The 15,509-nt window shown below is 60.8% G+C and overlaps 1 protein-coding gene across 10 annotated transcripts in view; it reads right to left on the reverse strand.

Moving 5' to 3' along the window:
• SHANK3 (SH3 and multiple ankyrin repeat domains 3) overlaps positions 1-15,509 on the reverse strand; it is a 772,487-nt gene that overhangs the window by 306,472 nt on the left and 450,506 nt on the right. For all 10 annotated transcript variants that reach the window (XM_073329053.1, XM_073329054.1, XM_073329055.1 and 7 more), the window contains one exon: positions 9,464-9,672. In XM_073329053.1, coding sequence (XP_073185154.1) covers positions 9,464-9,672 — 209 coding nt within the window. The remainder of the gene's footprint in view (positions 1-9,463; positions 9,673-15,509) is intronic.

Consider the following 15,509-nt stretch of genomic DNA (forward strand, 5'->3'; position numbering starts at 1 on the left):
ACATCTGTACCCGACACTGTAAGATAGAACAGGAGTGGTTCTGCTCTAAACCTCTGACTGCATAAATCACCAGGCAGGAGAGAGAAATTCATTAGTGTGAAGAGCTGATCTTCAGCAGAACGTGCTATGCTACAGGAAAGGTCCATCAATACCAGATGCACTGTTGTGGGTGGCTGCAACTGGAATGTCCCTGCACACCAGCAACAAGAGGACAAAAGACATTTGTTCTTCTGCTCCCTTCCCCATGAAGATGAGCCCTGCAAGTGGACTCTACCCAACAGCTGAGTGCTCAGCTCAGAGCACATGGCAGGAAGAGGAGAATAATCCAAACAAAAGCAACTTGCTATCTCCTTGAGCTGCTTGGAAGGGGGGAGGAGGGGGGAGAGGTGTTTTTTGGAATAAGCAAGAGATCCCCAGATGTTTAGCCTGGGTTTGCCCTAAAGGACATAGAGAGCTTGCTGATTACAGAAGCTTCTATTATAATTGTAAGTGTTGAAAGATAACTCATTTGGGTATCTGTGTCTATGCTTTAACCTTGTAAATAACTCTGGTTTCCTTTTCCTAGTTGATAAATCCGAATAGATTTTATTATAGGGTTAGCTACAAGCATGGTCTTTGGTGTGAGACCTAAGGTACAACTGACATGGGGTAAGTGACTGGTCCAGTGAGACTGGGAGGAACTAGAATATTGCCATTGGTATTAGGTTTCAGAGTAACAGCCGTGTTAGTCTGTATTCGCAAAAAGAAAAGGAGTACTTGTGGCACCCCAGAGACCAACCAATTTATTTGAGCATAAATAATTGCCACAGCTCACTTCATCGGATGCTTACTGTGGAAAGTGTAGAAGATCTTTTTATACACACAAAGCGTGAAAAAAATACCTCCTCCCACCCCACTCTCCTGCTGGTAATAGCTTATCTAAAGTGATCACTCTCCTTACAACGTGTATGATAATCAAGGTGGGCCATTTCCAACACAAATCCAGGTTTTCTCACACACACACCCCCCAACACACACACACAAACTCACTCTCCTGCTGGTAATAGATTATTTGAGCATAAGCTGTGGCTCACGAAAGCTCATGCTCAAATAAATTGGTTGGTCTCTGGGGTGCCACAGGTACTCCTTTTCTTTTTGCGAATACAGACTAACACGGCTGTTACTCTGAAATGTAAGGAGAGTGGTCACTTTGGATAAGCTATTACCAGCAGGAGAGTGAGTTTGTGGGGGGGGGGGTGAGAAAACCTGGATTTGTGTTGGAAATGGCCCACCTTGATTTTCTCACCCCCTCCCCCTAGCTGGTAATAGCTTATCCAAAGTGACCACTCTCCTTACATTTCACAGTAACAGCCGTGCTCGTCTGTATTCGCAAAAAGAAAAGGAGTACCTGTGGCACCCCAGAGACCAACCAATTTATTTGAGCATGAGCTTTCGTGAGCTACAGCTGATGCTCAAATAATGCTATTACCAGCAGGAGAGTGAGTTTGTGTGTGTTTGGGAGGTGGGCGGTGAGAGAACCTGGATTTGTGCTGGAAATGGCCCACCTTGATTATCATACACATTGTAAGGAGAGTGATCACTTTAGATAAGCTATTACCAGCAGGAGAGTGGGGTGGGAGGAGGTATTTTTTCATGCTTTGTGTGTATATAATAAGATCTTCTACACTTTCCACGGTATGCATCCGATGAAGTGAGCTGTAGCTCACGAAAGCTCATGTTCAAATAAATTGGTTAGTCTCTAAGGTGCCACAAGTCCTCCTTTTTTTTGTTGGTATTAGGGACCATCTATCACAAAGGTACACTCACCTGGGTGGTGAGGTGGATCAGAGTGCCCAAGGGGACTGTCGGTGACTCCATGCTATCGCTGTTATAGTGCCTGAGGAGTTTACGCTTGCTACAGAAAGAAAGGAGAGCAGCAGAATACGGACCCTGGACTTCAGAAAAGCAGACTTGGACTCCCTCAGGGAACGGATGGGCAGGATCCCCTGGGAGAATAACATGAGGGGGAAAGGAGTCCAGGAGAGCTGGCTGTATTTTAAAGAATCCTTAGTGAGGTTACAGGGACAAACCATCCCGATGTGTAGAAAGAATAGTAAATATGTCAGGCGACCAGCTTGGCTTAACAGTGAAATCCTCGCTGATCTTAAACACAAAAAAGCTTACAAGAAGTGGAAGATTGGACAAATGACCAGGGAAGAGTATAAAAATATTGCTCGGGCATGCAGGAGTGGAATCAGGAAGGCCAAATCACACCTGGAGGTGCAGCTAGCAAGAGATGTTAAGAGTAACAAGAAGGGTTTCTTCAGGTATGTTAGCAACAAGAAGAAAGTCAAGGAAACTATGACAGGTTTCAGAGTAACAGCCGTGTTCGTCTGTATTCGCAAAAAGAAAAGGAGTACTTGTGGCACCTTAGAGACTTAGAGTAAGGACGGTGATCACTTTAGATAAGCTATTACCAGCTGGAGAGTGGGGTGGGAGGAGGTATTTTTTTCATGCTTTATGTGTACATAATAAGATCTTCTAAACTTTCCACAGTATGCATCCGATGAAGTGAGCTGTAGCTCACGAAAGCTTATGCTCAAATAAATTGGTTAGTCTCTAAGGAAAGTATGGGCCCCTTACTAAATGAGGGAGGCAACCTAGTGACAGAGGATGTGGAAAAAGCTAATGTCCTCAATGCTTTTTTTGCCTCTGTCTTCACGAACAAGGTCAGCTCCCAGACTACTGCACTGGGCAGCACAGCATGGGGAGGAGGTGACCAGACCTCTGTGGAGAAAGAAGTGGTTCAGGATTATTTAGAAAAAAGCAGGACGAGCACAAGTCCAAATGGGGCCGTATGCGCTGCATCCGAGAGTGCTAAAGGAGTTGGCGGATGTGATTGCAGAGCCATTGGCCATTATCTTTGAAAACTCATGGCGATCAGGGGAAGTCCCAGATGACTGGAAAAAGGCTAACGTGGTGCCCATCTTTAAAAAAGGGAAGAAGGAGGATCCTGGGAACTACAGGCATGTCAGCCTCACCTCGGTCCCTGGAAAAATCATGGAGCAGATCCTCAAGGAATCAAGTCTGAAGCACTTAGAGGAGAGGAAAGTGATCAGGAACAGTCAGCATGGATTCACCAAGGGAAAGTCACGCCTGACTAATCTAATTGCCCTCCAGGACAAGATAACTCGTTCTGTGGATGAAGAGAAAGCGGTGGACGTGTTGTTCCTTGACTTTAGCAAAGCTTCTGACACGGTCTCCCACAGTATTCTTGCCAGCAAGTTAAGGAAGTATGGGCTGGATGAACGGACTATAAGGTGGACAGAAAGCTGGCTAGACTGTCAGGCTCAACGGGTAGTGATCAATGGCTCCATGTCTAGTTGGCAGCCAGTATCAAGTGGAGTGCCCCAACGGTCGGTCCTCGGGCCAGTTTTGTTCAATATCTTCATAAATGATCTGGAGGATGGTGTGGATTGAACCCTCAGCAAGTTTGCAGATGACACTAAACTGGGAGGAGAGGTAGATACGCTGGAGGGTAGGGATAGGATACAGAGAGACCTAGACAAATTGGAGGATTGGACCAAAAGAAATCTGATGAGGTTCAACAAGGACAAGTGCAGATCCTGCACTTAGGAGGGAAGAATCCCATGCACCACTACAGACTAGGGACCGAATGGCTAGGCAGCAGTTCAGCAGAAAAGGACCTGGGGTGACAGTGGACGAGAAGCTGGATATGAGTCGACAGTGTGCCCTTGTTCCCAAGAAGGCCAATGGCATTTTGGGATGTATATGTAGGGGCATTGCCAGCAGATCGAGGGACGTGATCGTTCCCCTCTATTCGACATTGGTGAGGCCTCATCTGGAGTACTGTGTCCAGTTTTGGGCCCCACACTACAAGAAGGATGTGGATAAATTGGAAAGAGTCCAGCAAAAGGCAACAAAAATGATTAGGGGTCTGGAACACATGACTTACGAGGAAAGGCTGAGGGAACTGGGATTGTTTAGTCTGCGGAAGAGAAGAATGAGGGGGGATTTGATAGCTGCTTTCAACTACCTGAGAGGTGGTTCCAAAGAGGATGGTTCTAGACTATTCTCAATGGTAGCAAATGACAGAACAAGGAGTAATGGTCTCAAGTTGCAGTGTGGAAGGTTTAGGTTGGATATTAGGAAAAACTTTTTCACTAGGAGGGTGGTGAAACACTGGAATGTGTTACCTAGGGAGGTGGTGGAATCTCCTTCCTTACATATTTTTAAGGTCAGGCTTGACAAGCCCTGGCTGGGATGATTTAGTTGGGGTTCGGTCCTGCTTTGAGCAGGGGGTTGGACTAGATGACCTCCTGAGGTCCCTTCCAACCCTGATATTCTATGAATTGGTTGGTGAAATCGAAGTATGGAACTCATACAATCTGGGGTTTGTGCCCAGCTTCCTAACAGTCTGTCCTGAGGTTGGTACTCGTGCTCTTGAGTTCCTGCAGGTTGTGCTACGAGGACAAGTAAGAGCAACCCACCTACGCTGTTGATCCCAACCATTATTTTATGTGCCTACTGAAAACACAAAGCAGAGATACATAATGGAGGAAGAAGTAGGAAAAATAAAGGAAAAACAGAAAGGAGACATCCAAGGCACTACATTAACCCAGAATTTAGGGGAGAAGGAGAAATGTGATGCCAATGCAGCTTCAAACATAACCTCTCCCATCAACGTGCGCGTTTGGCGACATATGACATTTATGACAAACTTGAAAATATCAGTGAAGTGAAGCAACGTTCAGCAAGCAACATACAAAAAGAAAGGGAAACTAAGAGTCACTTTAGTGTTTCCTCTCAAAACAATCTCCTGCCCCATCCCCTGTCTTGGGCCAGGAGCAGGCGATTCTTGAAACATGTCCTTAAAGGAGACTGCCCAGCATTCTGCCCAAAACCATCCAGTTCAACAGCATCTCTTTTCAAAGATATTCCTATTCTAGAGAGGAAGGCAATATTACTGGGAATCTAGACAACAATGAATGCGGGCAGAACCAGGCCAAAGGTGAGATGTAGGACAGGCAGGTAAGATATTAGGCCCACAGGGAAAGAAAAGGAAATGCAAAACTTAGCTGCTGCTTACTAGGTAGATTACTGCTTCCAGATTCCTCTAAAATCTCAGACAGTTATCAGGAACGGTGTGTGCAAGAGGATAATCCATGGAATCATATGCACCAGGGTAAGGCCCCGCCATCTCTGCCAGGATGAGAATACCCCATGAGGAGCAGCTTCCAAGCAAAGGAAGCTTCCAGCCTCCGCTTCACCACTTCAGCAGTTTTGTGAACACTTGATACTGACAAAACCCCAGTGAGCAGAGTCTGGGAGTCACTGGAACTCTTTGCCTTCACCCCCATGCCCTGAAACATGCATGGAGCACAGCAAGAATGTGCAGCAACAACTGTAAGTTTCTGCAGTCCCCCAAATCATCTTCGCTGCACTTCCTATTTCGAAGAGGAGTGGGTAACCCTGAGGGAAATTCTCCCGTACGAAGCAGACCCCACTAAAGACAAACATGACTAAGGAGATGCATACCCAACGGGGCCACCCCAAAGGCAGCCGACACAGGAATGGTCCCAGTCAGGCAAGCAACCACCAACTTCTGTTGGCCCCTCCCTCCACATACAGTCCTTGGCTCTCAGAGCCGAGAGGGGATCTGCTGCGAACCGGAACCAGCCCCTTGTCCAGCTGCTGACTGCACTTTAGAATCATAGAATATCAGAATTGGAAGGGACCTCAGGAGGTCACCTAGTCCAACCCCCTGCTCAAAAGCAGGACCAATCCCCAATTAAATCATCCCAGCCAGGGCTTTGTCAAGCCTGACCTTAAAAACTTCTAAGGAAGGAGATTCCACCACCTCCCTAGGCAACGCATTCCAGTGTTTCACCACCCTCCTAGTGAAAAAGTTTTTCCTAATATCCAACCTGAACCTCCCCCACTGCAACTTGAGACTATTACTCCTTGTCCTGTCCTCTTCTACCACTGAGAATAGTCTAGAACCATCCTCTCTGGAACCACCTCTCAGGTAGTTGAAAGCAGCTATCAAATCCCCCCTCATTCTTCTCTTCTGCAGACTAAACAATCCCAGTTCCCTCAGCCTCTCCTCATAAGTCATGTGTTCCAGACCCCTAATCATTTTTGTTGCCCTTCGCTGGACTCTCTCCAATTTATCCACATCCTTCTTGTAGTGTGGGGCCCAAAACTGGACACAGTACTCCAGATGAGGCCTCACCAATGTCGAATAGAGGGGAACGATCACGTCCCTCGATCTGCTGGCAATGCCCCTATATATACATCCCAAAATGCCATTGGCCTTCTTGGGAACAAGGGCACACTGTCGACTCATATCCAGCTTCTCGTCCACTGTCACCCCTAGGTCCTTTTCCGCAGAACTGCTGCCTAGCCATTCGCTCCCTAGTCTGTAGCTGTGCATTGGGTTCTTCCGTCCTAAGTGCAGGACCCTGCACTTATCCTTATTGAACCTCACCAGATTTCTTTTGGCCCAATCCTCCAATTTGTCTAGGTCCCTCTGTATCCTATCCCTCCCCTCCAGCGTATCTACCACTCCTCCCAGTTTAGTATCATCCGCAAATTTGCTGAGAGTGCAATCCACACCATCCTCCAGATCATTGATGAAGATATTGAACAAAACCGGCCCCAGGACCAACCCCTGGGGCACTCCACTTGACACCGGCTGCCAATTAGACATGGAGCCATTGATCACTACCCGTTGAGCCCGACAATCTAGCCAACTTTCTACCCACCTTATGGTGCATTCATCCAGCCCATACTTCCTTAACTTGCTGACAAGAATACTATGGGAGACCGTGTCAAAAGCTTTGCTAAAGTCAAGATACAATACATCCACTGCTTTTCCTTCATCCAGAGAACCAGTAATCTCATCATAGAAGGCGATTAGATTAGTCAGGCATGACCTTCCCTTGGTGAATCCATGCTGACTGTTCCTGATCACTTTCCTCTCATGTTAAGTGCTTCAGGATTGATTCTTTGAGGACCTGCTCCATGATTTTTCCGGGGACTGAAGTGAGGCTGACTGGCCTGTAGTTCCCAGGATCCTCCTTCTTCCCTTTTTTAAAGATTGGCACTACATTAGCCTTTTTCCAGTCATCCGGGACTTCCCCCGTTCGCCACAAGTTTTCAAAGATAATGGCCAATGGCTCTGCAATCACAGCCGCCAATTCCTTTAGCACTCTCGGATGCAACTCGTCCGGCCCCATGGACTTGTGCACGTCCAGCTTTTCTAAACAGTCCCTAACCACCTCTTTCTCCACAGAGGGCTGGCCATCTATTCCCCATGTTGTGATGCCCAGCATAGCAGTCTGGGAGCTGACCTTGTTCGTGAAGACAGAGGCAAAAAAAGCATTGAGTACATTAGCTTTTTCCACATCCTCTGTCACTAGGTTGCCTCCCTCATTCATTAAGGGGCCCACACTTTCCTTGGCTTTCTTCTTGTTGCCAACATACCTGAAGAAACCCTTCTTGTTACTCTTGACATCTCTTGCTAGCTGCAGCTCCAGGTGCGATTTGGCCCTCCTGATTTCATTCCTACATGCCGGAGCAATATTTTTATACTCTTCCCTGGTCATATGTCCAACCTTCCACTTCTTGTAAGCTTCTTTTTTATGCTTAAGATCCGCTAGGATTTCACCGTTTGCCTGCACACAGCTTTGCTCTGGGCCCTTGGCCACTGCCCTGGGTCAGCGGGGTCCCATGCTGCCTATCCCACTACAGGACTCCCCATACGCGCTTACAAACTCTGCACCTTGGCCATGCCCAGGGCCCAGCGCTGCCCACGGGGTTCCCCTACCCGCTCCCACCCCCTGCACCCCAGCTGTGCCCAGGGCCCCTCGATCAGTGCTGCCCACGGGGTACCCCTGCACGCTCCCACCCCGGCCATGCCCAGGGCCCCTCGATCAGCGCTGCCCACTGGCGTCCCTGCAAACTCCCACCCCCTGCACCCCAACCGTGCCCTGCCCAGCACCCCTCGATCAGCACTGCCCATGGGTGCCCCTGCCCGCTCCCACCCCCTGCACCCTTACCGTGCCCAGCACCCCTCAATCAGCACTGCCCAAGGGTGCCCCTGCCCGCTCCCACCCCCTACCCCCCGGCTGTGCCCAGCACCCCTCGATCAGCACTGTCCACGGGCGCCCCTGCCCGCTCCCACCCCCTGCACCGTGGCCGTGCCCAGCATCCCTCGATCAGCGCTGCCTACGGGCACCCACGCCCGCTCCCACCGCCTGCCCCCCGGCCGTGCCCAGCACCCCTCGATCAGCGCTGTCCACAAGCACCCCTGCCTACTCCCACCCCCTGCCCCCCGGCCGTGCCCAGGACCCCTTGATCAGCGCTGCCCACGGGCGCCCCTGCCCGCTCCCACCCTGACCGTGCCCAGCACCCCTCGATCAGCGCTGCCCACGGGTGCCCCTGCCCGCTCCCACCCTGACCGTGCCCAGCACCCCTCGATCAGCACTGCACACAGGCACCCCTGCCCGCTCGCACCCCCTGCCCCTCGGCCGTGCCCAGCACCCCTCGATCAGCACTGCCCACGGGCGCCCCTGCCCGCTCCCACCCTGACCGTGCCCAGCACCCCTCGATCAGCGCTGCCCACGGGTGCCCCTGCCCTCTCCTACCCCCTGCACCGCGGCCGTGCCCAGCACCCCTTGATCACTGCTGCCCACGGGTATCCCTGCCCGCTCCCACCCCCTGCCCCCCAGCCGTGCCCAGGACCCCTCGATCAGCACTGCCCACCGGCGCCCCTGCCCGCTCCCAGCCCCTGCCCCCCCCCGCCGTGCCCAGCACCCCTCGATCAGCACTGCCTACGGGCACCCCTGCCCGCTCCCACCCCCTGCACCGCGGCCGTGCCCAGCACCCCTCAATCAACGCTGCCTACGGGCACCCCTGCCCGCTCCCACCCCCTTCCCCCCGGCCGTGCCCAGCACCCCTCGATCACTGCTGCCCACGGGCGCCCCTGCCCACTCCCACCCCCTGCCCCCCCGGCCGTGCCCAACACCCCTCGATCAGCACTGCCCACAGGCACCCCTGCCCGCTCCCACCCCCTGCCCCCCGGCCGTGCCCAGCACCCCTCAATCAGCGCTGCCCACGGGCGCCCCTGCCCGCTCCCACCCCCTGCACCCTTACCGTGCCCAGCACCCCTTGACCACTGCTGCCCACGGGCGCCCCTGCCCGCTCCCACCCCCTGCACCGCGGCCGTGCCCAGCACCCCTCGATCAGCGCTACCCACGGGCGCCCCTGCCCGCTCCCACCCCCTGCACCGCGGCCGTGCCCAGCACCCCTCGATCAGCGCTGCCCACGGGCGCCCCTGCGCGCTCCCACCCCCTTCCCCCCGCCGTGCCCAGCACCCCTCGATCAGCGCTGCCCACGGGCGCCCCTGCGCGCTCCCACCCCCTGCCCCCCGGCCGTGCCCTGCCCACCCCGCACTCACCCTTGATGGCTTCGCCCCGGTTCAGCTGGATCTCGCCCTCGCCCTGCGGCGTGTAGCTCTTGACCACGATGAACCTGCGGCCGGGCACGGCGCTGTACAACTTGCGCTTGGGCCCGCGCAGGGCGGCGGGCGCGGCGTGGCGGGCGGGCTCGGGCCCCGGCCCCGGCCCCGGCCCCGGCCGCGGGGGGGCGCCCTGGCCGCCGCTGGGGCTGTAAACGAAGACATAGGTTACGGTGCTGATGCCCGGCAGCGCGCAGCCCGGCCCGCCGCGGGGCAGCGCCATGGCGGGGGCGGGGGCGCGGGGCTCAGCGCAGCCCCGCCAGCGGCCGCCCTGGCGCGGCTCCGGCCCGGCCCGGGCCCCGGGGGCCGCCGGCCGCGGGCGGCTCCATGGCTCCGCGCCGCCCCGCCGCGCTGCCTGCGGGCTGCCGCCGGCGCATGGCCCGGGCGCGGCGCCCCGCGGGGCTCGGCTCCCTCCGGCGCCGCCGCTCGCACAGGCCGGGCGGCAGGTGCCTCTCGGCGGCCGCGGCTCCGCCCCTCGGCGGGCGGGGACTCGCCGCCGCCGCCCCGGTACGGCCCGGCCCGGCCTGCGTGTGGGGCAGAGCCACGTGCCGCGGCTTGGGGGGCGGCGCCCGGGGGCGAGGGCCGGGGGGCAGCGCCGGGTGTCAGGGACAGAGGTTGGGGGGCAGCGCTGGGTGTCGGGGGGGCGGCGCCCGGGGGCTAGGACCGGGGGGCAGCGCCGGGTGTCAGGGGCAGAGGTTGGGGGGCAGCGCTGGGTGTCGGGGGGCAGGGGCCGGGGGGCAGCGCTGGGTGTCGGGGGGCAGGGGCCGGGGGGCAGCGCTGGGAGTCGGAGGGGCGGCGCCCGGGGGCTAGGGCCGGGGGGCAGCACCAGGTGTCAGGGGCAGAGGTTGGGGGGCAGCGCTGGATGTTGGGGGGGCAGCACCAAGTGTCAAGGGTGTCAGGGGGCAGCGCTGGGGGGCAGGGGTGGGTGTCGGGGAGGCGAGGGCAGTGTCCGGAGGAGGGGTGTGTAGGAAGGGGGGGCAGTGCCCAGGGGAGGCGAGGGCAGTGCCCAGGGAGGGGTGTGTAGGGAGGGGGGGCAGTGCCCAGGGGAGGCGGGGGCAGTGTCCGGAGGAGGGGTGTGTAGGAAGGGGGGGCAGTGCCCAGGGGAGGCGGGGGCAGTGCCCAGGGAGGGGTGTGTAGGGAGGGGGGGCAGTGCCCAGGGGAGGCGAGGGCAGTGTCCGGAGAAGGGGTGTGTAGGGAGGGGGGGCAGTACCCAGGGGAGGCGGGGGCAGTGCCCAGGGAGGGGTGTGTAGGGAGGGGGGGCAGTGCCCAGGGGAGGCGGGGGCAGTGTCCGGAGGAGGGGTGTGTAGGAAGGGGGGGCAGTGCCCAGGGGAGGCGGGGGCAGTGCCCAGGGAGGGGTGTGTAGGGAGGGGGGGCAGTGCCCAGGGGAGGCGGGGGCAGTGTCCGGAGGAGGGGTGTGTAGGAAGGGGGGGCAGTGCCCAGGGGAGGCGGGGGCAGTGCCCAGGGAGGGGTGTGTAGGGAGGGGGGGCAGTGCCCAGGGGAGGCGAGGGCAGTGTCCGGAGGAGGGGTGTGTAGGGAGGGGGGGCAGTGCCCAGGGGAGGCGGGGGCAGTGTCCGGAGGAGGGGTGTGTAGGAAGGGGGAGCAGTGCCCAGGGGAGGCGAGGGCAGTGCCCAGGGAGGGGTGTGTAGGGAGGGGGGGCAGTACCCAGGGGAGGCGAGGGCAGTGTCCGGAGGAGGGGTGTGTAGGGAGGGGGGGCAGTGCCCAGGGGAGGCGGGGGCAGTGCCCAGGGAGGGGTGTGTAGGAAGGGGGGGCAGTGCCCAGGGGAGGCGGGGGCAGTGTCCGGAGGAGGGGTGTGTAGGGAGGGGGGGCAGTGCCCAGGGGAGGCGGGGGCAGTGTCCGGAGGAGGGGTGTGTAGGAAGGGGGAGCAGTGCCCAGGGGAGGCGAGGGCAGTGCCCAGGGAGGGGTGTGTAGGGAGGGGGGGCAGTACCCAGGGGAGGCGAGGGCAGTGTCCGGAGGAGGGGTGTGTAGGGAGGGGGGGCAGTGCCCAGGGGAGGCGGGGGCAGTGCCCAGGGAGGGGTGTGTAGGAAGGGGGGGGCAGTGCCCAGGGGAGGCGGGGGCAGTGTCCGGAGGAGGGGTGTGTAGGAAGGGGGGGCAGTGCCCAGGGGAGGCGAGGGCAGTGTCCGGAGGAGGGGTGTGTAGGGAGGGGGGGCAGTGCCCAGGGGAGGCGGGGGCAGTGTCCGGAGGAGGGGTGTGTAGGGAGGGGGGGCAGTACCCAGGGGAGGCGAGGGCAGTGCCCAGGGAGGGGTGTGTACGAAGGGGGGGCAGTGCCCAGGGGAGGTGAGGGCAGTGCCCAGGGAGGGGTGTGTAGGGAGGGGGGGCAGTACCCAGGGGAAGCGGGGGCAGTGTCCGGAGGACGGGTGTGTAGGGAGGGGGGGCAGTGCCCAGGGGAGGCGAGGGCAGTGTCCGGAGGAGGGGTGTGTAGGGAGGGGGGGCAGTGCCCAGGGGAGGCGGGGGCAGTGCCCAGGGAGGGGTGTGTAGGAAGGGGGAGCAGTGCCCAGGGGAGGCGAGGGCAGTGTCCGGAGGAGGGGTGTGTAGGAAGGGGGGCAGTGCCCAGGGGAGGCGAGGGCAGTGCCCAGGGAGGGGTGTGTAGGGAGGGGGGCAGGGGTGGGTGTCGGGGAGGCGAGGGCAGTGTCCGGAGGAGGGGTGTGTAGGAAGGGAGGGCAGTGCCCAGGGGAGGCGGGGGCAGTGTCCGGAGGAGGGGTGTGTAGGAAGGGGGAGCAGTGCCCAGGGGAGGCGAGGGCAGTGCCCAGGGAGGGGTGTGTAGGGAGGGGGAGCAGTGCCCAGGGGAGGCGAGGGCAGCGTCCGGAGGAGGGGTGTGTAGGAAGGGGGGGCAGTGCCCAGGGGAAGCGGGGGCAGTGCCCAGGGAGGGGTGTGTAGGGAGGGGGGCAGTGCCCAGGGGAGGAGGGGCAGCGTCCGGAGGGGGGGTGTGTAGGAAGGGGGGGCAGTGCCCAGGGGAGGAGGGGCAGCGTCCGGAGGGGGGGTGTGTAGGAAGGGGGGGCAGTGCCCAGGGGAGGAGGGGCAGCGTCCGGAGGGGGGGCAGTGGCCAGAGGAGGGGTGTGTAGGAAGGGGGGCAGTGCCCAGGGGAGGCAGGGGGTTAGGGCCCTGGTGGTTTGTGTGGGAGGCAGGTGGGGGCAGTGCCCAGGGAGGGGTGTGTAGGAAGGGGGGGCAGTGCCCAGGGGAGGCGAGGGCAGCGTCCGGAGGAGGGGTGTGTAGGAAGGGAGGGCAGTACCCAGGGGAAGCGGGGGCAGTGTCCGGAGGAGGGGTGTGTAGGGAGGGGGGGCAGTGCCCAGGGGAGGCGGGGGCAGTGTCCGGAGGAGGGGTGTATAGGAAGGGGGGCAGTGCCCAGGGGAGGCGGGGGCAGTGTCCGGAGGAGGGGTGTATAGGAAGGGGGGGCAGTGCCCAGGGGAGGCGAGGGCAGTGTCCAGAGGAGGGGTGTGTAGGAAGGGGGGCAGTGCCCAGGGGAGGCGGGGGCAGTGCCCAGGGAGGGGTGTGTAGGAAGGGGGGGGCAGTGCCCAGGGGAGGCGGGGGCAGTGCCCAGGGAGGGGTGTGTAGGAAGGGGGGGCAGTGCCCAGGGGAGGAGGGGCAGCGTCCGGAGGGGGGCTGTGTAGGAAGGGGGGGCAGTGCCCAGGGGAGGAGGGGCAGCGTCCGGAGGGGGGCTGTGTAGGAAGGGGGGGCAGTGCCCAGGGGAGGAGGGGCAGTGTCCGGAGGGGGGGCAGTGGCCAGGGGAGGCAGGGGGTTAGGCCCTGGTGGTTTGTGTGGGAGGCAGGTGGGGGCAGTGCCCAGGGAGGGGTGTGTAGGAAGGGGGGGCAGTGCCCAGGGGAGGCGAGGGCAGTGTCCGGAGGAGGGGTGTATAGGAAGGGGGGCAGTGCCCAGGGGAGGCGAGGGCAGTGTCCGGAGGAGGGGTGTGTAGGAAGGGAGGGCAGTGCCCAGGGGAAGCGGGGGCAGTGTCCGGAGGAGGGGTGTATAGGAAGGGGGGCAGTGCCCAGGGGAGGCAGGGGGTTAGGGCCTTGGTGGTTTGTGTGGGAGGCAGGTGGGGGCAGTGCCCAGGGAGGGGTGTGTAGGAAGGAGGGGCAGTGCCCAGGGGAGGCGAGGGCAGCGTCCGGAGGAGGGGTGTGTAGGAAGGAGGGGCAGTGCCCAGGGGAAGCGGGGGCAGTGTCCGGAGGAGGGGTGTATAGGAAGGGGGGCAGTGCCCAGGGGAGGCGGGGGCAGTGTCCGGAGGAGGGGTGTATAGGAAGGGGGGCAGTGCCCAGGGGAGGCGGGGGCAGTGTCCGGAGGAGGGGTGTATAGGAAGGGGGGCAGTGGCCAGGGGAGGCAGGGGGTTAGGGCCCTGGTGGTTTGTGTGGGAGGCAGGTGGGGGCAGTGCCCAGGGGAGGCGAGGGCAGTGTCCGGAGGAGGGGTGTATAGGAAGGGGGGCAGTGCCCAGGGGAGGCGAGGGCAGTGTCCGGAGGAGGGGTGTGTAGGAAGGGAGGGCAGTGCCCAGGGGAAGCGGGGGCAGTGTCCGGAGGAGGGGTGTGTAGGGAGGGGGGGCAGTGCCCAGGGGAGGCGAGGGCAGTGTCCGGAGGAGGGGTGTATAGGAAGGGGGGCAGTGCCCAGGGGAGGCGAGGGCAGTGCCCAGGGAGGGGTGTGTAGGAAGGGGGGCAGTGCCCAGGGGAGGCGGGGGCAGTGCCCAGGGAGGGGTGTGTAGGAAGGGGGGGCAGTGCCCAGGGGAGGAGGGGCAGCGTCCGGAGGGGGGGTGTGTAGGAAGGGGGGGCAGTGCCCAGGGGAGGAGGGGGCAGTGTCCGGAGGGGGGGCAGTGGCCAGGGGAGGCAGGGGGTTAGGGCCCTGGTGGTTTGTGTGGGAGGCAGGTGGGGGCAGTGCCCAGGGGAGGCGAGGGCAGTGTCCGGAGGAGGGGTGTGTAGGAAGGGGGGCAGTGCCCAGGGGAGGCGAGGGCAGTGTCCGGAGGAGGGGTGTGTAGGGAGGGGGGGCAGTGCCCAGGGGAGGCGAGGGCAGTGCCCAGGGAGGGGTGTGTAGGAAGGGGGGCAGTGCCCAGGGGAGGCGAGGGCAGTGCCCAGGGAGGGGTGTGTAGGAAGGGGGGGCAATGCCCAGTGGAGGCGAGGGCAGTGTCCGGAGGAGGGGTGTGTAGGAAGGGGGGCAGTGCCCAGGGAGGCGAGGGCAGTGTCCGGAGGAGGGGTGTGGAGGAAGGGGGGGCAGTGCCCAGGGGAGGCGGGGGCAGTGCCCAGGGAGGGGTGTGTAGGAAGGGGGGGCAATGCCCAGGGGAGGAGGGGCAGCGTCCGGAGGGGGGGTGTGTAGGAAGGGGGGGCAGTGCCCAGGGGAGGAGGGGCAGCGTCCGGAGGAGGGGTGTGTAGGAAGGGAGGGCAGTGCCCAGGGGAAGCGGGGGCAGTGTCCGGAGGAGGGGTGTGTAGGGAGGGGGGGCAGTGCCCAGGGGAGGCGGGGGCAGTGTCCGGAGGAGGGGTGTATAGGAAGGGGGGCAGTGCCCAGGGGAGGCGGGGGCAGTGCCCAGGGAGGGGTGTGTAGGAAGGGGGGGGCAGTGCCCAGGGGAGGAGGGGCAGCGTCCGGAGGGGGGGTGTGTAGGAAGGGGGGGCAGTGCCCAGGGGAGGAGGGGCAGTGTCCGGAGGAGGGGTGTGTAGGAAGGGGGGCAGTGCCCAGGGGAGGCGGGGGCAGTGCCCAGGGAGGGGTGTGTAGGAAGGGGGGGCAGTGCCCAGGGGAGGAGGGGCAGCGTCCGGAGGGGGGGTGTGTAGGAAGGGGGGGCAGTGCCCAGGGGAGGAGGGGCAGTGTCCGGAGGGGGGGCAGTGGCCAGGGAAGGCAGGGGGTTAGGGCCCTGGTGGTTTGTGTGGGAGGCAGGTGGGGGCAGTGCCTAGGGGAGGCGAGGGCAGTGCCCAGGGAGGGGTGTGTAGGAAGGGGGGGCAGTGCCCAGGGGAGGAGGGGCAGCGTCCGGAGGGGGGGCAGTGGCCAGGGGAGGCAGGGGAGG

This window comes from Lepidochelys kempii, chromosome 1 (assembly GCF_965140265.1).
Source record: "Lepidochelys kempii isolate rLepKem1 chromosome 1, rLepKem1.hap2, whole genome shotgun sequence".
Classification (NCBI taxonomy): Eukaryota; Metazoa; Chordata; order Testudines; family Cheloniidae; genus Lepidochelys; species Lepidochelys kempii.